This window comes from Amphiura filiformis, chromosome 11 (genome assembly GCF_039555335.1).
Source record: "Amphiura filiformis chromosome 11, Afil_fr2py, whole genome shotgun sequence".
Lineage (NCBI taxonomy): Eukaryota > Metazoa > Echinodermata > Ophiuroidea > Amphilepidida > Amphiuridae > Amphiura > Amphiura filiformis.
The window spans coordinates 63580187-63605214 of NC_092638.1; the positions used below are offsets into that span (position 1 = coordinate 63580187).

Below are 25028 nucleotides of genomic sequence, written 5' to 3' on the forward strand. Positions count from 1 at the left end.
CGGAGGTTTACCGGGACATTGTTCGGGCGATCATAATACGGTGGTGTACGGGTACCAGGTTTTCAGACTATACAGAATACTCAGCATGGTAAGAACCAGTGTCGCTATTCTTAACCACCAAACTTATTAAGTAAGGAGGTTTATGTCTGTGATCGCGTGGTCTTTTTGTTTCCCGACCGCTGGGGGAAAATATTTTCTGACCTCGCGAAAACCATCGTTACTCCGCCCCGATCCCTGATCAGATGCTGACCAATCTTGTACCTCCATCCGTCGGTTACTTGCTAGATCGATCTTTCAGATGTTGATGCAAGAAGTATCTTAATCAACATCGGAACGGTAAGATCGACCGGTGTACTGAGTCTAGTCCCAAACAAAATGTTTGGTAGACTCATAACCGTGCGATCTTACCTTTCCGATGTTGATTATCCCGACCCCGCCACCCCTACAAGTTTGGTCCGAGTAGGGGATCCCAAGTCGGATAAGGGCGATCATATGGTGTGACGTCACCTTTTGGGTGAGTCCACCGGGGATCGGGGTTTTGTTATTTATTCATTTATGTGGGACAAAATGACTATTGGTTTTTCCAGATCTCGGGATCGATGCAAGAAGTATCTTAATCAACATCGGAAAGGTAAGATCGCACCGGTTATGAGTCTACCAAACATTTTTGTTTGGGACTAATTTCAAGTAGTTTTAGTCAAATTTTGTGCAAGATCCATGTATAATATACTGTTATTTATTCAATAAATTAAAACACTCTTTTTGTTTTATTGAAATATAGCTTTTTATTTTCAAATAAACTGTGAAAGAAATGTGTTATTGCTTTCAAAGACTTAATACTAAATGAGTCTGATGTCAATCAAAATCAAAATTCAGTTTTCAATTGTATTACATGAGCCATTCTCAGAGCTCTATCTTGCTGAAAACCTGCTATAATTTGACTTACAGTTCCAGAGATATGGCCATGTTAGTTTTACTGCACCGAACAATAAAATACAAAGGAATTTGAATACTATAATTGGCTATATCTCAGAATCAATATTCTTAGTCAGTGGGAGTGGTCTAGTTCGTAGACACATTTCTGATTGGACAATCGCATGATTTGGTGCCGTCTATCAGGCCGTGAAGACGACCCCACGCCGTCATGCGCCTTGAAAATGCGTAATATGCGTGTAGAGGTGCGGCGTATGTATCGCGCTGGATGCGTAGACTAGTGCGGAATACGCGTACGCGCTAGCAATACACGCAACAGAATACGTGAAGTTGTAAACAAGTTTCGTTCATTTTATAATGAGGGAGTTTTTATGACGGTAACTTAGTTTTTGCTTAAAAAATTGTTTACAGTTATTAAAATAATATTTAACTGACTAAGAATGAGAATAAGCGATAGGAATTTTTATTTTTGCCTATCCTCTCACCTATGATAGCGACAGGCAGGTCCAATATTTTTATCGTAGTGGATACCGCTGCGCCGGCATCCACTACTCAAAATATTGGACCTGCCTGTCGCCTATCACACGGTAGAGGACAGGCAAAATAAAAATTCCAATCGTTTATTCTCTAATTCCGAGTCGGTTTGCTTGATCACATCACAAATGTTTTCCAATTTTTATATCAATAAAATAAATTTGATAAAAATCAATTTAATTCAGTGGTGTATCCCAAGACATTCGATTAGTGAGGGACTGGAACCTGACCCCATAAATGTATACATGTACATACCAAATGTAACAAGAAACGCACCCAATAATTTTGTATGCCTGTGCATGCATATGTGCATGTGCAGATTTCCTCTATAAACTGTGCAAATGAAATTATGATGAAATGTTTGTGATTTATTTGGTATGGACAAAAATTATTATTTTGAAACAAAGGCAGTTTTGTTTGTCCATAAAACCTCTCCATAAAACCTGGGGTTGGTTGTTCAGATTTTTTAACAGATTACAGGCAAAAACGTGCACATAATAGCTTTATTTGATAAACAATATAAATATGTAACAGTTAAATATGAAGACATTTTAAAAACTGTTTGTGTTATAATGCAATACTAACTGTGAAAATAAATGAAATTGTGATGAAATGTTTGCAATTCATTTGGTAAGAATTTTTTTATTTGAACAAAAACAGTTTGCTTGTCATTAAAACCTCTTCCAGAGTTAAGGTGGGATTGATTGGTTGAATTTGAAAATTGCCTGAAAAAAACAGAAATATATGAGGAATGAGAAATTTTTGGATCTTTTAGAGCTGAAATTATCAAAATCAAGGATCTTTCGGAGCTCTATTTTGGTCAAATATAGGGGGTCAATCGGAGCTGCGAAATCCAAAAAGAGGAGTTTTTCCAGGGGAACATACCTGTATGGTCATTTGTGTTGAGTGCCCACCCGGGCCGTAAAACCCATTTTTCTTCATGATTTTCAAGAGGGTCGTTCATTGGTCACACAAACAATGTGTTTTGTCTAATGGATTATTCCAGTTGAAATCCATACACCCCCTATGGAAGACATGACCAATTATATCCTACACAGGGGTGTAGATTTCAAATGGAATAGCCCATTCAGGTAACCCCATTTAAAAGTCACACTCCCTGTGGGGAAAGTTAAGATCATGTCTTCCATAGGTGTATGGATTTCAACTGGAATAGCCCAATCAGGTAACCCCATTTAAAAGTCACACTCCCTGCAAGGAAGATTAAGATAATGTCTTCCATAGGTGTAAGGATTTCAAATGGAATAGCCCAATCAGATAACCCTATTTAAAAGTCGCACCTGTAGAGTAGTAGTACCTGAGGCTGTAGGGAAGGTTAAGACCATGTCTTCCATAGGTGTATGGATTTCAAATGGAATAGCCCAATTAGGTAACCCTATTTAAAAGTTGCACCTGTAGGGTAGTACAATGTAGTACCTGTAGGGAATGTTAAGATGTGTTCCATAGGTGTAAGGATTTCAACTGGAACAGCCCAATAGATCATCAAAGCTGTCTCAGACATTCAGAGAGATAAATCAAAGTTTGCTGTGTACTTATAAAAACAAGGATGAATGAGTAATTATTGTGTATTTGTACAAGCAGGCATTGGTTAATTATTGATCTTATATATGACTCTTGAAACATGACATGACCGTACTTCCACTGATGAGTTTTAATAATCTGATTAAATATCTTAATGGATCTATTTGATTTGATGGACCATTTGCTTCTTAAAGTACAATATCATTTTTATAACCGGAATGATCACGCTATATGTAGAGTAAATTATCCAAGGGTCATTCAAAAAGTTCTGCCTCCATATAGTCATTTGTTTGTAATGCAATCAAGCATTAACAGCCATATAATTATAAGGTCAAATTTTTGTTATTTTTACCAAAAAAGGTAAAATAATATCTGTAATATTAAACTGTCAGGATGGTTTTGGCTAATTATTAAGGAGGTAAAAATTAAAGAACCAACACTTACTATCATGCCTGAACCATGACACTGTTTATCGTATATACGATAATGATACAAATTTGTTCTGTTTTTGTGCGTGTGGTTGTGTGCAAAATGTGGCCGATTCCAATTAGGTGTGATTGTTTGCATGGCCAAGCAGTCGATCATTTCAGTGATTGAAACAGCAAGTTTTTGCAATTTAAACACAAGATGAGAGTTATATTTAGCATGACATTGGGCTCTTCCATTTAAAATCCACACTACCCCTGTGGAAGATTTTGGAAATATCTTCCACAGGGGGTTTTCAAATGGAATTAGCACATGACCAACTCTACTTGAAATGCACCCTTCCCCTGTGGAAGATTCAGGTTGAATATTTCTCAGAGGGTATATGAAATTCAAATGGAGTTGCCTAATGCATTCATTCCACAGGTGTAGCTAGTGTGGATTTTAAATGGAATAGCCCATCGTGTGTTTAATTGATACTTCACACGCACTCACCAACCTTGATATGGTCGTTGTGCTTACGCCAACTTATGTAATATAGTGTGATAGTAAATAGCGGCAACATTTATAGCATATTAATGTTTAATATTTTGAGTTTACATTCTACACCTCAAGAGTCTGTTTTGTAATGATACAATTCTTGTAATTGAAATTCATAAAGGAGCTTAAAGGCGGTGCTTTCAGGCAGACAGTAGTCCAACTAGATCGAGACTGCCAGCAGCTTCTCCAGGATAATTAAGATGTTGTCGCCAGCTACATATAGGTCATTCAAGTCCGTAGTCAGGTTTCTCAGTTACTAGTATTAGGTGGTTTGACTACAACGGTGTAGTCAAGCTTTTAGTGTGAGGAGGCAAAGTCAACTTTTTGTCCTCATTTGTTAATTTTTTTGCCCTGTTTTTAGTCATTTTAATGACATATTCTTTGCTGTCTCCATTTTCCCCTGCAAATTTTCTGTGAGGGCAATTTCCCCCCAGTTCCCCTTGTTTGACTTGAACCATTATCCGTACATTAAGCAGAGCACAGCATGGGATCCAGGCATTGTGGAAGCTTAGATAAGCTCAAAGTCCATTTCGGGGCCCCCTTTAGAGACCTCAAAAATTCCAGGGCCCCCTTTTTGACATGAAAACTATGGGTCAACCCTACTCTCTAAATGTGAAAGAGTGAAAAACAGCTCAAAAAGAGTGGTTTTTCCACTCCTCCTTGAGCTGTATGAGTGACCACTCCTTTTAGAGTGAAATTCACTCTTCAAAAGAGTGAGGAAATTCACTCAAAAAAAAAGAGTGAATAAAATCACTCTTTAGTGAGAGTGAATTTCACTCCAAAAGGAGTGGTCACTCATACAGCTCCAAAGAGGAGTGGAAAAACCACTCTTTTTGAGTTAATAGCTCTGAAATAAAGAAGTGAATGAGACTGACAAAAAATAATCACAGAAATAGGCACAAAATGTTCATTCATTCATGTATTTTTGTGGAGATTACAACACAATAAGTGTTATTACATGTTAATTAAGATTAAAATGGTAATTTTGGCATGATTAAAAGCTTAGTGACGAGGACTATGGGCCTAGCATCACACATGCAGATAGATGTGCTGCAGTATATAAACATGATAAATTAGAGACTGGTCAGAGATAACAGGCCTATGCTTTGGCCTGACCCTATAGCCTAAGCCTAGCTAGAGGCCTATAGTCCTCTGACTTTTGGCATCACACATGCAGATATAATGTGCTGCAGTATATAAACATGATAAATTAGAGACTGGTCAGAGATAACAGGCCTATGCTTTGGCCTGACCCTGTAGCCTAAGCCTAGCTAGGTATGGCCTGGCCTTGCTGCATGTGATCCTGTGGCTACTGGTATGTATAGCATGACTAGCGCATCGGACTCGGAGATGTGATCGGGTACATACTAACAATAAAAAGGCTGACGCAGTATAACAAACATTACAATTATTACACAAGTACACTCAATCATTTACATGTTTATGAAGTAATACATGTACCAGGTATGCATAGCAGTGCATGAGTGTGCTACCGTAATGCCGGACCGTTAATGTGAATCAATGTGTTCAACAAATGAAGAAGCTTCATGGGTACAATTATCACCTTTGAGACAGTAACATCAGATTTTTAGTTGTCGATTACAATCTGCAATGATTCAACACATAAATAAAATAGTTCAAAGTATACTTACCAACGAAAATATTGGCTATTTCTTCGCCAAACTGCTACTGACAACTCCACCGCCATTGCTGCAACGACTATTCGCCAAATGAATAATCACAATTTTTTCGTGGCTCTCAGCGTGAAAATCCGCTTTCTGATTGGCTGTACGAACTGTGGATTCACTCCGCAAAGAGTGATTGTAATTTCACTCTGAAATTGAGCGGTAATTTTGGATAACTCTGTAAGGAGTGAATCTACATTGACCGAGTAGAAGCTTTTTTTCACTCTAAAAGAACGACTAACCGCTCGAATAGAGTGAGAATGAAATCACTCCAAGTTCCGAGTGAAATTTTCACTCTTTTACATTTAGAGAGTATAGAAAAGCATATAAACTCAATTTACCCAGCAAAATTTGTGGTCATTTTTTTTCAGGCCCCCCCCCTTAGGAGGGTCAAAAATTTTCAGGGCCCCCTTTCTGCATCAGGCCCCCCTTATAAGTGTTTGTGAACTGTCCCTTATATCCTGTGGTCTTAACTTTGGTTTTAGTGAGGGATATACAGCTGGAACTCTGAAAAACTACCCCACTTTAAGCCAATTTGATGAAAGACAGACTGGAAACAGCATAAAATTGGCACTTTCTATAGAAATTAAACACCCTTCCTTAAACCAAATTTTCATGAAATTAAGGGTTATCAATGAACCAAAATGGCTGAAAATGCACCCCAAGTCTAAACTAAATGGCTGAAAATTCACCCCGAATCAGCCACACATCCCCGTACCGTCATTTCCACTAAAGACCCACCTTGATTTACGGTCAATTGTAGTCTGCCATTAGAGCTGAAAGTTAGCTCCAAATACACAGTTTATAAGATTCACAACATTACACTGAAAATTAAAGGTCATCCGTTTATATGTATGGCATCTTAAAATACTGATATTCAGGGGCTAATATTACTAGTTGAATAAGTGTGAACCAGGGGATGGGTTGGGGTTGTATCACTCAGTTATTCGGACATTTGGTGCCATTAATTCAATATATTTATTATCATATAAACCCGGGGGGGGGGGGTTCTTCAAAAAAATGTGTACGGGGGTGGGCCACACAGACTTTCGGATGCCGACTTTCTCTATACCTACTTTGCTGTTTTTGCTACCCATCAGTATACCAATTTTCAAGAAAAAGCACCAAAAAAGCACCCAAATTTGCTATAATTGTGCGCTTTAAGGGCATTTTTGCCAAAATGCACCCAATTGGGCGCACTGGTCTCCACTGAAAACCCACCCATCGATATACCAAAATCGCTGAAAAGTTACCCCAAAACCGTGGCACATCCCTGTATACCTTCAACCAGGAAGAACCCCCTCCGGGATATAAACATAGACATGGCAAATCAATATATCTTGTACACCCAGTTTTTAAATGCAGGAAGAAACCAAAGAACCCGCTTATATTGAGATATGTCCCTGAATGTTGTCAAATAGTTTATAAGGTGTGTTTTAGGCCAGAGTGAATCTGAGGCCTTTTGGTTTTCATTATGCACTCTATACTATAGTCCCCAAATTGATTTATTTTATGGGTCCCCTTCCTCTGCTGGCACCACCCCACTGCAGATCAATTTCTTTTCAAAGGCTTAAGGTGGCACTACATCCCTTGATAAATGTGTGACAATTTTTTCATTTTTCTCAAAAACTAATAAAAGAATGGTAATAAAAGTTATGTATAGTATAGGGGCAAGGAATCCAGTTACTACACTGGAATTTCAGTGACTCAAGACAAATAGTTATTGATTTATTGATCAAATATTGGTTTTCCCTCATTTTGACTGTAACTCCACAACTGTTGTTTGTGTTGAAATAAAAATTTCCAGTGCAGTAGTTGTAGTCCTTGCCCCTATAATATATATAGGCCCTACATATCTTACTTGTCACCAATGCGCTATAATTTTTGAGAAAATGAAAAAAAAAAAAAGAAATTGGCCAGGGGTGTAGTACCACCTTAAATGTTTTTCAGTTTGCAGGAAAATGAAGATTAAAACATGTGTGCTGTGTTAGTCAGACTAGCCGGACATAGCATTGATTGTTTTACAAGTAATTGGAATACATAAATTGATTTGTGTTGACTATTGGGAATGTATACAGGTGATGCCAATGAACTGAAGATACAAGTCACATTTCTGTCTGCAATCTAAAGCGGCTGTAACAGTTTTTTTCATGTTTTTTTTGCACAGTATAGCTCATCAAGTCCTATTTTAAATTTATATAATTCATATTAGGCGGAAAATATTGTTGGAGGTTTTGAGTTTTATTTGTTTTGTTTATTTATTTATTTATTTATTTACATTCAAAGATAGTATAAATTTTTTTTAACCAGTAAGGTGGATATTTTTGGGTCTTGAAAGTGATGAGTGCTGCATTGAACTTGGACGCAAGACATTTTTTATGCATTATCAGCTTGGCACTACTTGATTTTTGATTTTTGTTACATTTCCACACTTCACTGTATAAGTCTACGGCATAAAATTGCTACACATTTCCAAAATTAATTGTGTAGCAAAGTGATCAAAATTGAGTAACATTTTGCTCCATAATACCAGCTATAGCCAACGCTGGATGAGTGCTTAGTGAGGGTGGTAGAAATAATAGATAACAGTTGTGTTATTCATTAATCTATTTGTTTGTTTAATTTTTAAAATTATTTTCTTTATTCAACTAAATGAATCTAATTATATTTGTTTAGGTTAGCACAAAATGTAAAAAATCATATTTTTAGGAATAATTTTTGTCCAATGGTGTTGGTTTTCAGATATGCAGCGCTTCACAGGTATAATACTCACTCCTTCCTTAATACATAAAAGTGTAAGATGTTGCATGTCATTGAGGTAGATTGATTGTCACATGCATATCTCAATGGCAGCTAATGGAGAAAGTGTACTGGTATTTAAAACATTTGCCTTTATCAGATGATACATCATGTCACCAATTATAAATATTATTACTAGGAACTATTTTTAACTTTCAAGGGACAAGGATTTATTATTATGAGTTAAATGTTTATTACAAGTTAATGATAATGTTTGCTACATTTGATTGTATTTTTCACTTCTTCTGAGGGATTTTTCCAATTTACATTGATCACAATAGAGCACCTTAAGCCTATTGGGCTATTCCAAACGGACCAACAAAAAATCTTGTCATTAAAAAAAGGTACAATTCTGGTTTTCCCCGCACACCCTGTGTTTTAGGTACAATTCTGGTTTACCCTGGGCACCCTGTTTTTTTAGGTACAATTCTGGTTTACCCTGCGCAGCCTGTGTTTTAGGGTTAAGGTTAGGTTTAGGGTTGTGGTTATACTTGTGCGCAGGTTATACTGGAATTGTTCTTTAAAAAAGCATAAAACAAAGAAATCTCATAAAAAATAAAATCTGATTAAAATTTTGATTTATTCTTTTCTTCCATTTCAGAAAAAGAGTCGTCAAGAAAGCAGCGGAGCCGGTAGTGGGGTAGAAATCCTCGTCAATGAGCCTTATGAAAATGGACCAGGAGAAACCCAAGGCCAATACACACATAAAGTATACCATGTGGGTAGTCATTTACCAAGTAAGTAATAACATGAATAAGAAAGGAGAAATCAGTGGTTTGTTTTGGTCGAGAGTCTAAGCTACTTGCTTTTTAAATTGATGAATTTTGATGAGATAATGCTGGGACACCAAAGTCCACTCACATTAGTCTGTGCTCTGTAGCAAAAGGTGTGGTGTGAATTGATCTGATGGGGTTAGGAAGGAGGGGTTACAGGGTGATGTTGTCACCAGTGGCAGCGCTATGGGGGCAAAATTTGCCCATGCCCCACCCCCCCCCCCCAAAAAAAATCCTGGCACCGCCACTGGTTGTGACCTGATAAAAATTCTTAATTCAAAGGGTTATAGCCTAGACATAAGTATGTTTAGGAGGGACAATAGGGAGGACATCAAATTTAGGGGGATGTGACCCTTCAGCCACTGGAATTTAATGAAGGTTTGAATAGGACAAATAGAAATATATTTTGTGAAATTTTATACTGATTGCTTGTTTTGACCTTGTGCAGTAGCATAGCCAGGACTTTTTCATAGGAGGGGGCAAGATAACTTTCAACTTATATTGTCAAAAATATTGTCAAAAATTGGCTAAAAAATTACAAAAAAGGCATACAAATCTTAGATATCAGGTCGGCCTGCATCACATGGAGGGGGGGGGGGGCAATATTTCCCACAGGAGGAGCATACCCCCCTGGCCTTGTGCTCTTCAATGTTCTAACCAGTCAAGTCAAGCATTGCAACTAAGATCTTTCAAACTTTTTTTTTTCCCTGCCACAAGATATGATAGCTCTAGACCACTCATGCATTCACTTCACTGGTAACCAGTGGAATCACATAATCTTTACATCCAAACTTTCAAGTGCTTACTTTATTTTATTATCATAACAGGTTGGTTTCGTGCAATATTACCAAAGACAGCCCTGCGAGTGGAAGAAGAATCCTGGAATGCCTATCCTTATACCAAAACCAGATACACCTGCCCGTTTGTAGAAAAATTCTCCATTGAAATTGAAACCAAATATTACCCTGATGCTGGTCATCAAGATAATGTCTTTAACCTCCCATCATCTGAGAAGAAATGTAGAGAAGTAGGTAAGTGGGTGGTGGTTGAGTGGAGAAATTCTCCATTGAAATAGAATCCAAATATTACCCTGATGCTGGTCATCAAGATAATGTCTTTAACCTCCCATCATCTGAGAAGAAATGTAGAGAAGTAGGTAAGTGGGTGGTGGTTGAGTGGAGAAATTCTCCATTGAAATAGAATCCAAATATTACCCTGATGCTGGTCATCAAGATAATGTCTTTAACCTCCCATCATCTGAGAAGAAATGTAGAGAAGTAGGTAAGTGGGTGGTGGTTGAGTGGAGAAATTCTCCATTGAAATAGAATCCAAATATTACCCTGATGCTGGTCATCAAGATAATGTCTTTAACCTCCCATCATCTGAGAAGAAATGTAGAGAAGTAGGTAAGTGGGTGGTGGTTGAGTGGAGAAATTCTCCATTGAAATAGAATCCAAATATTACCCTGATGCTGGTCATCAAGATAATGTCTTTAACCTCCCATCATCTGAGAAGAAATGTAGAGAAGTAGGTAAGTGGGTGGTGGTTGAGTGGAGAAATTCTCCATTGAAATAGAATCCAAATATTACCCTGATGCTGGTCATCAAGATAATGTCTTTAACCTCCCATCATCTGAGAAGAAATGTAGAGAAGTAGGTAAGTGGGTGGTGGTTGAGTGGAGAAATTCTCAGGGCGTGATGCTAGACACGATTTATGGCGTGACACACTGAATGCTTAGCGATGCAATGTGTGATTTTCACATAGAATTGTTTTCGTTTGTTTCTGCGTACTGTTGGCAAGGACCTGAATGCCCCCAATTTTTTCCCATAACTGACCATGCTATTGCATGTGGCAGTATAGATGAGTTGACCTCAATGTTTATAAAACAAGGCAAGGGACTGGTATATCGATCTGCTTGAGCGAACTGCATACAACAACCACACTGTTCAATAGCCTTATTGTGATGTGGCAGGAGTTTTAAAAGCATGGGCCCTGAACAAAATATGATGCATGTGCATACTGCCAGGCAAAAAACAATGGAAATTGTGATGATGTGTGTGCATACTGCCAGGCAATGACATCAGAAATCAACTCATAGGGAGTCCTGGTTTTCTGGTTTTAATTTTGTGCTACAACCTCAATTATATGCAGGCCCATAGGGGTAGCCACATCTTTTGAAATGCAGTAAATTGCTGTAGAATGCTCTTCTCTCAAGAAGAGTGTGACATACCCTGAGTAATTTAGTTTGATCATTTAACTTTGTTTACATTTAAAGCTATTTCATGAGAGATGGGAATCACAATAACAAAGTCATTCAAACCTATTTGAGGATCGGAATTCCCAGATTACTCAAAGTTGTCATTCCATTGCAACATTGAAAAAAAACTCGGTTGCTCAAGTTTAGATATGAAGGAGTCAGCTTTTAATATTAATACTGCTATGTGCCTTCAAAGAAAGGTACCTGTGAGCCAGTCATTTTGCATAGCCACTAATGTGCTATTAATCCAGCAAAAATGAAGAAGATTTAGAATACGCCAAAGAGCGAATCTTTAATTTCCCAAAAAAAATGAATATATTCTTCTGTCAACTTACGAAACAACGCAACAGTCAATGTAAGTGGAACAATGCTTATGAAAATGTATATTTGTGACCTGTTATATCCAGTTATTACAAGCAAAGCTTTTAATCAATGAATTATTTGCCCATCTATTTCAGATTTATTGGACGTAGTGGAAGATATCCCAGGTAACGATGCCAATACAGAGGAGGATCCCAGAGTGTATGTGTCAAAGAAAACGGGCCGCGGTCCCTTACCACAAAATTGGATCAAAACTGATGTGAATCACCAATATATCCCTCAGAATGGCTGCGTAAATGTGATGTGTGCTTACAAACTATGTCGGGTGGAGTTTAGGTACTGGGGTATGCAGACGAGGATAGAGAGATTTATTCATGATATTGGTGAGTACTACCTGCTGATTGGTTACAATAAGACTATTATGATTTATTGAGCCAATCAGCAGCATGGTAAGAATGGTGGTAGGACTGAAGAGGCTTAACACCATGAGTACTACCTGCTGATTGGTTACAAGAAGTCTAATATGATTTATTGAGCCAATCAGCAACATGGTACGAATGGTGGTAGGGCTGAAGAGGCTTAACCCCATGAGTACTACCTGCTGATTGGCTACAAGAAGACTACGTTGTATTATAATTTATTGAGCCAATCGGCAGCATGATAAGAATGGTAGTAGGGCTGAAGAGGCTTAACCTCATGAGTACTATCTCTGATTGGTTACAAGCTTCAAGAAGACCGTTATGATTTATTTAGCCAATCAGCAGCATGGTAAGAATGGTGGTTGGGCTGAAGAGGCTTAACCCTATGAGTGCTACCTGTTGAATAAATCATATTAGTCTTCTTGATTGGTTACAAGAAGACTAATATGATTTATTGAGCCAATCAGCAACATTAAATGGTGGTAGGGCTGAAGAGCATTGAGCTTAAATATCTAGAAGCTGTATCTTAATTTTATCACTCAAATGAATATAAGTCATTAGAAGAGCTAAAAGAAAAGTAGTAGTTCTGTGCAGATTAAATCGTCCAGTAAGTTCAGACATTATATTTCAAATCTAATTTAATACTGGAAGTTAATAGGTGATCACCCTTTATGAAGAATGGAGATGCATAATTTTAAAGTTAATGAATAACTTTTAAGTTAAGATATATTGAATTTGCTCTTGGTTTGAAAAAAATATATCTGTGATCCGTGTGGAATGCACTTTTGTTCAAAGCGGATATACTTTTTATTAATGTAGTCAAAGCTCACTCACAAATAGAGAAATAAAGATGGGAAGGAAAGAAGAAAGGAAAATCCATGAACAAAGTTACTTGGTGTGATATCTGAATGATTAACTTTTGTTGAAATATCTGAATAAACATGTTCCAAAGCTGAACAAATTTTAATCTCTCCCCAGAGTAGGCTAGTGCACATAAACGTTGAAAAAAACAAACAAAGAAAGAAAAACAAACAAACAGTGCATCCGGCTGGATTCGAACCGGCGACCTTCGTATTACTAGCACAATGCTCTAACCAACTGAGCTAAAGAGGCATGTTGGAGAAGAGCGGTATTAGGTTCGAATGGTGTTCGTCACATTCCTAGCGGAATGCATCAGAACTGCATATTTATAACAAATACACAAAGTCACATGAGTATTAAAATTATTATACTTAGTTCTCTGGGTTAACCCACAGAACTAAGTATAATAATTTTCATGTTCCAAAGCTTTAAAGAATTAAAGCATGCACAGCGGCAAACCTGGGTGTTGCAAAATGAGTTTCATGGTCTTCACGTGTGGTGAAGTGTCCAATTTAAAGTATTTCCTTAAACTTCTTTAATCATTTGTCCCACAGCATTAAAGAAAACGATGTTGCATGCTCACCGTCAAGCCTGGGTGTGGCAGGACGAGTGGTACGGTCTAACAATGGAGGACATACGCGAGCTGGAACAAGAAGCAGCTAGGGAACTGATGCAAAAGATGGCCGCCGCTCATATGGAGGAGGAAGAGGAATTCACAAGCAGGAGCAACCAGATTCGCAGGCTCGAATATGTTGACACCCCTACTCTGGATAACCAACAGCCAGATGAGGTGCTTGATGGGGATAGCGGGGAGTATAGCGATGGTATGCCATCAAGTTTAGAGCAGACGGAGAGTGGGATCAATACTGGGAAGAGGAGATTATCAAAGAGATTATCAACTGACAGTAGAGGTAAGGGATGAAGTAAAAACTCGACCGCTGGTTGACCGCCGGTTCCGGGTGGTACTATCCAGTTGGATCCGGTTTCTATTGTTCTGAACAATGGAACACGGGTTAACCGCCGGTAACTGCCTGTCAACTGGTGGTCGAGTTTAGATTTCATCTTTAAGTTGATACTATGAATTAGGTTTGAAAAATGTGATAATAATGAATAATTGAATAATGTGATAATTAAAGTCAGAGGAATTTTTCTCGGTGGAGGAGGGGGGAGTGACTACCAACCCTTTCCATATATGTACCTTTACCATTATTATATCCAGGGGGTGGGGGTACTCAAGTTTGGGTTGGGTAGGGAGGTGCTGCTGAGAATCTAAAAGTGGACCCAACACTATTACCCATTTTTCAAGAAATTTGGACCTTGATGTACTAAAGTCAAAATTTCAGCCATATTTACACACACACAAAATTAGGATATTTTCCAAAAATTTGAAATAACTACCCATCTATATACCAAAAATTGCCTGAAATCATCTAAAATGTCTTTTTTTTTTAATTGATCAAATAAACGAAATGTGGTAAAATTACTCCCAAAAACGAAATGGCACACAGCCTACAGCCTTATTTGGTGCATAATATTACACAGCTTTGAAATGACCATATGTTTATAAAATCATCAACTCAAGATGCAAGTTCTAATCTGCCATCCCACATAGTTTTGTTGTGCAGATAATGATTAACCAGTGATTTATAGCATAAACCCTATGAGTACTACCTGTTGATTGGTTACAAGACAACTATTATGATCTATTGAGCCAATCAGAAGCATGGTAAGAATGGCGGTAGGGTTGAAGAGGATTGAGCTTATATAACTAGAAGCTGCAATTGAATTGGTTATTCAGATGCATATATCTTGTAATTACCCAATCAGAAAGGCTGTTTTAAAGGCGGGAGTTCTCGGTGGGTTAACAGTAACTGTCTAATTTCATATGGAAAAATATAAAACAAATGATTTATGTGTGTGCGCTTGATTAGAGGGTGAATGATGATTACATTGAGTAAAAGGGAAATTCAAAAGGTTGTACAATTTTCAAAAGGGATTTGACTAAATTAATACAGTGAATATGCAACAGTCTTGTTATTTCTGTTTGATTGGAATTCATACTATCAAATCCATTTTTTGGTGACATACCTTGTTACAGTTTCATGCTGCTACGCAGCACTTCATCAGACTGGCAACCCAAAAAATGGATTTGATAGTATGAATTCCAATCAAACAGTTATAAATGACAATCCAGATGAACCTAATACAACATAGTCTTGTTATTTATTTTGTTGATTTTATTCGGGGTGGGCTTGGTGCAAACGGCTATACAGGGATGTGCCGCTGACATGGTTCCCAGTTTTAGCCATTTGGTGTAAGGATGGCTCCTTTTTTGTGTGAATATAGATTGATTCAACTTACAACTGATCGTAGCCACATACTGTACGTAAAACTGTTACACTAAACTACATGCCTGCAATGAGCTGAAAGTCAATTATACATAAACTCTGTGCATTAACACCTTTTTAACACTGTGTGATGCCTCTTGAACGCTCACACGCTTGTATAATTGCAAGTTTAAAATTGTCCATTTTGTTTATTTGTATATTTGGACCAATCTACCTCAAAAACATTGCAAACAGAAAGAAAGCAGCAATATTAAAAAAGCCCATAAATCTACAAGAACTTGAAAAGTGCATGTTGCTCCATGCGAGAGCCTTTTTATACCAAATGCTGGCTTTTTAAGAGAAGTTTCAAAAAACAATTAAAAATACTAATCACAGAGATCCTAAGTATTGTTTTAATTTCTTATTAGATAGTAACTCTCTCTCTACCATCTGATGTCATTTTCCCAATTGCATGATAATAGCGTGTCACAAAATGACAGTCTGAAAATGCAACAAAATAGTAAAGTTTGACCTTTGACCTGTACTATCTCTGTGCACCAAGAAGATCACAACAATTTTATATATGCATTTGTTTCAAGGCTTGGTGTTTTTTCATGTGACTTGTTATTTTCATGGGATCTTAATTCCACATTAAGATATAAGACCAAAAAAATGGCATGAGGGCGCTTTTCATCAAAGATCTAAGCTACAATAATGTGATGTGCCGAGATTCCATGTTGTTTTTTCTGATTTTGTTATAAGACCAACTGAAGGTTTCAAAATATGTTTTACTTTTATTGGGATAATGTTGGCGCACAACTTTCCATGCACTGTGAATGTGTTAATCGTTTCATGAGGTTTTTTGGTCCAAAATTTCAAGACAAACTGGAATTGTCAGGATGCTACAAATTTGGCTCTAGTATCTTTAGGTAACATGCTATCAACATATTTTTTATTAAAAAAATCCATGGCCTACTTGTATCACACATGGTATAATATGGTATAATCTTAGCGATAGTGACTGTTAAATTAAATGACATTACATCAGTCTAATACTTTAACCACTCGGCTACAGGAAACTTTGATACAGATACTCAAAAAAGAACAATATTTATTTTGTCAATCGATACTGTCATTCGGAAAGAAGAAACGAAATGTGAAAATATGAATTTGCGTGAAGATTTTGTTGTTTTCTCTTTGGTTTGCGGAACTAAGTTTGGTCCCGCCTCAACACAGACTTGCAGTATTGTACCCCTGACTAAAAGCCCAGGCATGCCACTGAATCCAGCTAAATCCCTAGACTCAGACATTAATGTTTGATTCTATTTTCAAACTTGAAAGCTAAGTCATGCGATGATAAATGTTGATTAATTTTGATAAATATTACACTTTGGCAGCCATGCAACACAAAAATTTGATGTGTAAATTTCACCGGAGAAGAAAGGTGGCAAAAAAACTGACATTTAATAAATCATTTAGAGTGAAAAATTGAGAACGACATAAAATTGGGCAAACAATATGTGTTTAATATCAACATGAAATTCATAGGAGACATGTGGTTGATAAGCTACCTCTCCAGTTACAGCATGTTACTGGGTTATGACAAGATAAACAGGCTTGAAAATTAATTTCATGTTTCCTGATACTGTGTCTATTCCATCTAAATGTTTTTAGTGCACAAACCTGTCTGTTAAGTACATTTTCAATTCACTTGTACACTTGAATGCAAGCTTAGTCCATGTATAGTAATGTGTAAAACCAGAGAAGATGTAAGGAAAAGGAGATAGATCCAGCTATCCTCAAACAAAATATGTGTGCTGCCGCTCATTCAAAAGTAATCACGCTATTTAGGTTTAACAATAAAATACAACAAAGGGGTTCGAACCCATGACGGGTGTGATACACAAGTTGCTGCTTACTAGTTTTAGGGTAAGGTCAGTGTATGTATACCATCATACTATGCATACCATGCATGCAGATCCTAACATCCAGTTATATTTCAAATAAAATATGACCGAAGTTCCATGGCAAATTATAATTTTTGACACTTGTTGACCCTTTCAACCTCTGCGATTTATGATACAGACTATTTTCAATTGTCAAAATATCTTTATAAGGTTTGCAGGAAATTACAGGAAAATACATAAAACAATAAAATAAAGATGATCAACAATCATCCCTTTTCTAACAAAATCCTAAAACACTCCCCTAAATAATTAATATATGTTCGAAAATGGGCGGATTTTGTGGGAATTTTTACAAAACTACATTTCTTTCTTATAGTATCCACGTGTGGTATCCCTTCAGAGCAACATCAGGTACTTAACACACACATGTCATACTTTCAAGAAATTCTTTATAGAAACATTGGAAATGTTTTCAATTCTGGAGTGAAAATTAATCAACCGTGGTCGGCAATACACATCACATCAAAGGCTACTTTCAAGTAGATGTGTAACTACTTAAGGACCCTTGAGAATAAAGGACTATGAATAGGTGCGACAGGATTACCTATGGGATTATCTCAAGGATATAATTCTGTTCTCACTCCTTTTCTTACATCTTCTCTGGTAAAACAGAGATTCGCGTCAACGCAAGCTGAGTAGCACTTAAGCGAAAAGTAAAAAATGAAATAAAAATAAAAATATTTAAAACAAACCCTTAAAAAACCAATATTATAAATAGAAAAGAAAAAGGAGAAAAAGCTCCTGGGCTGGCGTAACATAACATAACTGCTATTGAACAATGATTCATGATTGTATGTCATGAAAAAGCAACACATTTTAGAGTTAATTAATTGGGATTTTTTTAGAATAATTAATATTAGAAATTTTTGCTTGATAAAAGATATCATATGCCATTTGAAAGGCCTAAAATCCAGCTGCTACTTTCTCCTTGCACCTTACCGGAGCAGCGAGCGTAGCTCCTGGACCCTGCTGTGAGCTGCTTACTTAATTTGCATGGATAGGGGAGCTTGATGAATTCCTTATTAACAAAGTGAAGCTTCACACAAATTACTTGAGAAACTGTGGTGTAAAACCCAAGGGCATTAAGCATTTTTGAACATGTCAAAATATAGTTCTGTTAATATGGTCTTAATAATGTCTGATCGGACATTTGAGATACTTTTGATGCCCTTGGCTTTCTAATGCTCATACACACAGTCGCTATAGTCTGTCTCCTCTTGAGTTGAGAGTAATGCCATGTTGGATTTTGCTGTTGCAGGTTCAAATTGTGCATAAAACCTAATGCCACAGGGTGTATACACACATGTAGAAAGGCAATTTATCTGTATGCTTGTGACACAACCTCGTAAACGCATTGATTCGAATCTGCCACTGGAAAATCCAACATGGCGTTACTCTCAACTTGAGACAAGACACACTATAATTAAAGACGAAATTAAAAAGACTAGTTTGCATATGACGTCCTGTCAACCTGACCAAAAATGGCGTACTGCGCAGGTCAGCTACTAATCACGCTGTGCATTTGCCCTGATGCCAGATGCAAAGTAGTCTTTTTATTTCGGTCTTCAATTATATAGTCAAGTGTACAAGTGACTGATTTCAAAATGCACTTAACAGGTGTGTGCTCCAAACAGTCAGTATTAGGCCAAAAAAACCAAGTTTGTTTCCTGTAGCGCTGCGCATTTCGCTTTTTGACAGCTTATTTTATGATTTGAATTTTTTTTTCACTTACAAAGAAAAAAAAAAAAACCCAAACGGGAAAAAATCACAAAAAATAATGTAAAACACTACTGGAGTAAACATTTACACATCACACTACAAACATGCGTAGTGAAAAACAACTGGAGAAAATATCACACATTTTTTAAAATACCTTTTTTAATCTGCCGGTTGAAAGGGGATCATAAATATTCTTGAATATGAAGAAATATGATTTTAGTGTGTGTCAGAAAGACCCACTGTAAATTTCCATTCCAATTTGCAGTAAAAAGGGTATTTTTTCTTTCATTTGAAGACATGGATTTTTTTTTTTTATAAAAATAAAATTAAAATAAAAAAACGCATTTCGCATTTGACTTTTTTGACCTGCTACAGGTAACAAACATGTTTTTTTGGCCTTAATTGACATGTTATTGATGCAAAAATATGTTCCCTGCTCTGTTGAATTCTGCACAAAAATAGAGCAAATGTGACACAATGTCCAGTTGGGGAAGGGGTGGGGCAACACAAAAATGTTATTGTATGTATTGTTTCGAAAAGACACAAGTTTGATTTCTGGATATCATGTACATAACAGGTAGAGAGCAGTTTTCAATACATTTGATGCAATTCTCCTCACATTATTGTACAACACTAGATGACCATTCTATGCAATTTGTTACACGTAGTTCGGAGATATACTATGATCAGCTCGTAATAGGCAGGAATTGCTCGAGTTTTGTTACTGTGCACATTAAGTCCTAACTTAAGTTTGTGTAAATTCACAAAAGCACAAGTCAATTACGCAAAGAGCACTTTGTGTCGATGCTGCATCAAACTGTGTGAATGCCTATTACAAGCTAATCATAATATAATTCCACTCTATGCAATTCATTGCACCTAATTATTGTAAAACAATTTTATGGACCATCATCTATATTATTGCGATCCACAGTCATCCGAGTATAAATTATTTATGCCTTGTATAATAATTGTCTTCTACCCAATTAGAATGAAGCCAAAAAGCTGCTTTTTCTTTAATGAATACAATAAAGAAACAAGACCATACTGTAATGAGTATAATGCATATATATATAACTCAATATTTACATTCTCAAGTAGACATTACTTTATTAATTGCTCTTAAAGGACCAATTAGTCATGGCTGGCAAGTGTCTTGTTAAGCTTTGTAACACCGCATTATTGATAATTACCAGGGATAATTATCAGAGCAATTTGTATAATTTGTATAATAATTGATACCAGGATGCATATGGTAGGTGATTTCTCATATGTGATGTGATCAAGCAAAATCAGTCGGAAGTCAGAAATATTAATTTTGAGATTATAGTCAAAGACAAAGGAAATAGTTTCTTCTCTTTCCTATTGTTTTGGAAACCTTGCAACTGCTCATATCTTTGGAACAATTTGTCCAATGGGGTTTTCTGCAAAATGTAGCTTTATAAATGATTTATACATCAAAGTAGAAAATGAAAATTGAATATGCCCGACTTCAGACTGACTTTGCTTGACCACATTATTAGACCAGGTAAACATTACTTTATCAACTGCTCTAAAAGACCAATTAGTTTTGGCTAGCAAGTATCTAGTTAAGGGTAGACGAGGAGTTGTTGGTCGAAGCAACCAAAAAAAAAATCGATTTTCATTCTCTAGATCAATAAATTATTGACAAATAACACCTTGATGTTTTGCAAAGGTTCATTCTACAAATTATATAATTTGAAAACTTGCTTAATTTATTGTTGTTAATGAGTTATGTACATTTTACAAAAGTGTTGTTGTTTCAGCCCTCTTTACAACATAACTCAAGAACCACAGGACCTACAAAATTATTTCTGTGATATTTGAATTCTTCTTCACGCCGCAAGGAAATGAGCAATGCAATTTTGCCAAAGCTTATTACCATTCGCAAGATGTTGTGAACTACCAAATCGCAACACTTTAAAATAGTGTATTACCTTAAGCTTTGTAACACCGCATTATTGATAATTATCAGAACAATTTGTATAAAAATTGATACAAGGATGCATCTGGTATGTGATCTGTCATATTAGATCAGCTAATTGGGCTATTCCATTTCAAAACCACATACCCCTGTAGAAGATATCGCTACCATTTCAATTCCAGTTGTACCTGTGGTAAATCCAGCTGTAAATTTTGCTAGTTTTATGTGAAATTCCAGCTTTTGAATAGTATAGTTAAAAGCTCTCACAGCACAAATTGACAATACTTTTGCTATCACATCAGTGCCAATAATGTTTAGATGTATATAAATAGTGTTTATTTATAGAGTGTTGGGTATAAGTGTTGTTTATGCCTTTGGCTTTGCTGAAAGCAAATAACATGCAAACCGCAAATTGAATAGAAATATCAAGTCTGAATACCATTAATATCAATCAATAAATTTGACACTGGAAGCTGATTCTGGCTGATGAAACACAGATTTTCTGGTAAATATTTTCCTCATTGCTCCTCAAATTGGTCAATTAGCATAAAAGCCATTATGTTCATTGCTTGTGTTTGGCCATTGTAGCAATCCCAGCAAACACAAAAGACGGTTTTAAAACATTTATTTTTTATTTTGTCAAACTGTTTTTATTAATAACATTCAATGTCGAAATGATATAATAGAGGTCATGAAAACATTATACAATATAGGGAAAAATACTACAACAACATAATTCAATTGTTGTCAAATAATTTTTGGCGAATGTTTTTGCGGAATATTTTGTCAACACTTAAGGGATCTAGAATGAGCGTTTATTGCGTTTCGACAGTATTTTTTGTATAATTTGTATAATAATTGATACCAGGATGCATATGGTAGGTGATTTCTCATATGTGATGTGATCAAGCAAAATCAGTCGGAAGTCAGAAATATTAATTTTGAGATTATAGTCAAAGACAAAGGAAATAGTTTCTTCTCTTTCCTATTGTTTTGGAAACCTTGCAACTGCTCATATCTTTGGAACAATTTGTCCAATGGGGTTTTCTGCAAAATGTAGCTTTATAAATGATTTATACATCAAAGTAGAAAATGAAAATTGAATATGCCCGACTTCAGACTGACTTTGCTTGACCACATTATTAGACCAGGTAAACATTACTTTATCAACTGCTCTAAAAGACCAATTAGTTTTGGCTAGCAAGTATCTAGTTAAGGGTAGAGCGAGGAGTTGTTGGTCGAAGCAACAAAAAAAAAAAATCGATTTTCATTCTCTAGATCAATAAATTATTGACAAATAACACCTTGATGTTTTGCAAAGGTTCATTCTACAAATTATATAATTTGAAAACTTGCTTAATTTATTGTTGTTAATGAGTTATGTACATTTTACAAAAGTGTTGTTGTTTCAGCCCTCTTTACAACATAACTCAAGAACCACAGGACCTACAAAATTATTTCTGTGATATTTGAATTCTTCTTCACGCTCGCAAGGAAATGAGCAATGCAATTTTTGCCAAAGCTTATTACCATTCGCAAGATGTTGTGAACTACCAAATCGCAACACTTTAAAATAGTGTATTACCTTAAGCTTTGTAACACCGCATTATTGATAATTATCAGAACAATTTGTATAAAAATTGATACAAGGATGCATCTGGTATGTGATCTGTCATATTAGATCAGCTAATTGGGCTATTCCATTTCAAAACCACATACCCCTGTAGAAGATATCGCTACCATTTCAATTCCAGTTGTACCTGTGGTAAATCCAGCTGTAAATTTTGCTAGTTTTATGTGAAATTCCAGCTTTTGAATAGTATAGTTAAAAGCTCTCACAGCACAAATTGACAATACTTTTGCTATCACATCAGTGCCAATAATGTTTAGATGTATATAAATAGTGTTTATTTATAGAGTGTTGGGTATAAGTGTTGTTTATGCCTTTGGCTTTGCTGAAAGCAAATAACATGCAAACCGCAAATTGAATAGAAATATCAAGTCTGAATACCATTAATATCAATCAATAAATTTGACACTGGAAGCTGATTCTGGCTGATGAAACACAGATTTTCTGGTAAATATTTTCCTCATTGCTCCTCAAATTGGTCAATTAGCATAAAAGCCATTATGTTCATTGCTTGTGTTTGGCCATTGTAGCAATCCCAGCAAACACAAAAGACGGTTTTTAAAACATTTATTTTTTATTTTGTCAAACTGTTTTTTATTAATAACATTCAATGTCGAAATGATATAATAGAGGTCATGAAAACATTATACAATATAGGGAAAAATACTACAACAACATAATTCAATTGTTGTCAAATAATTTTTGGCGAATGTTTTTGCGGAATATTTTGTCAACACTTAAGGGATCTAGAATGAGCGTTTATTGCGTTTCGACAGTATTTTTTGAGGGACATGGGAGCACCTCAGACCTATCGAATTGCATTCTGAATACGAAGCATGTCTTTCTGATATCAAATAATTTTCATTTTTTGAAAATCACAATATAATACAAATTTTATGACAAATTATAAAAATTTAATATTTTTCAAATTTTTGATATATAACAGTCCTCAAAGTAAATTATATAAATCTAATGATATATTCTTAAAGTGTATGTAGCTGGGAGGAAAAGCTGACGGTCAATTGAAAATTTTGACCTTTCATATTGAAGATATGGATTTTTTTCCCCAAAAGACCTTTTTTTTTGGTGTTTTGGGAAAAAAAAATCCATATCTCCAATACGAAAGGTCAAAATATTCAATTGATCGTCGGCTTTTCATCCCACCTACATACACTTTAAGTATAAATCATCAGATTTGTAAAGTTTACTTGAGTACTGTTAAATATCAAAAATATCAATTTTAATGATTTGCCATAAAATGTGTATTAAATTGCAATTTCAAAAATCAAAATTATTTGATATCAGAAGGACATTCTTCGTATTCAGAATGCAATTGATATGTCTGATGTGCTCTAAAATTATGTCCCAAAATAAATACTGTCCAAACGTTCATACCCCAGCCCTTAAAATAAGATTATATTCGAATATTTTGCATCAAGTATTGAATGTTGTTAAAACATTTTATACCATTTATATATCCTGTGTAGAACCCAACATTTATATGTTTTCTTACAAACTTTTGTAACCTTTAGCAAATGTTTTCAGAAACATTTTGTATTTGCTGATATTTTGTTGAAAATATTAACTGAAGAAAGATAAGGCCAAAAAAATATATTGGTTTGTCTCTGGTGTCACTGCAGGGTTCGGTTTTTGCCGGCAAAAACCTGTTTTTGTCGGAAAAGTGCCAAAAAATGGCAAAAACTCACATATAGTCAGTCAAGTATTAAAAAGTAACACAGAAAGCTCATAAATAGTAACAGTAATCATTTAAAACATATGTTTTGTCTTATCAAGTCCTTAAAATGAAAACATTTTGAATTTGATATGACACAAATGCACTAAGCATGCTAAGTGCACTGAGAATCCATACATTTAATTTCTTAAAATGTTACTTATAATTACCAAATCTTGCTGTATTAAATCTAGGAAATTATTTTTGTGACTTAATAATTTGTTTTGAGATGAAAAAAGTGAAACATTTATAAATTTTTTAGTTTTTGCCATTTTTGCCGACAAAAACCTGTGAACCAGTCTGGTCACCTGCACGCCTTCATAAAGTCATGTAGAAAATAAACTTATTTTTTTAAAGTTTTTTTTTCATCCAAAAGTCCGAAAACAATTGAAAAATCATTTGGGGGAAAAAATCTAAAACAAAAAGGAAACAAGCATAACGCGTTGCATTTTCAACCTCCCATGAGACCAGATACAAACCTTTGTTTTTTGCCTAACCTTTTTAACACAAAATCATAGCAGAGAGCAGAAAACAAAGCATTTTTCTGTCCCGGGTTTTCTGTCACAACGGGAAAACACATGGTTAACAGCAGGAACAACTTGTGACTTGTGTATTATTACTGTA

The 25028-nt window shown here is 35.8% G+C and overlaps 1 protein-coding gene across 2 annotated transcripts in view; it reads left to right on the forward strand.

Annotated features, from left to right (window-relative positions):
- LOC140165131 (membrane-associated phosphatidylinositol transfer protein 2-like) overlaps nucleotides 1–25028 on the forward strand; it is a 104614-nt gene that overhangs the window by 36201 nt on the left and 43385 nt on the right. Inside the window, exons 3-6 of one of the 2 annotated variants that reach the window (XM_072188566.1) lie at nucleotides 9055–9190; nucleotides 10054–10257; nucleotides 11942–12187; nucleotides 13639–13995. In XM_072188566.1, coding sequence (XP_072044667.1) covers nucleotides 9055–9190; nucleotides 10054–10257; nucleotides 11942–12187; nucleotides 13639–13995 — 943 coding nt within the window. Of the gene's footprint in view, nucleotides 1–9054; nucleotides 9191–10053; nucleotides 10258–11941; nucleotides 12188–13638; nucleotides 13996–25028 lie in introns of those variants that run through there. The other variant, XM_072188565.1, reaches the window with a different exon arrangement.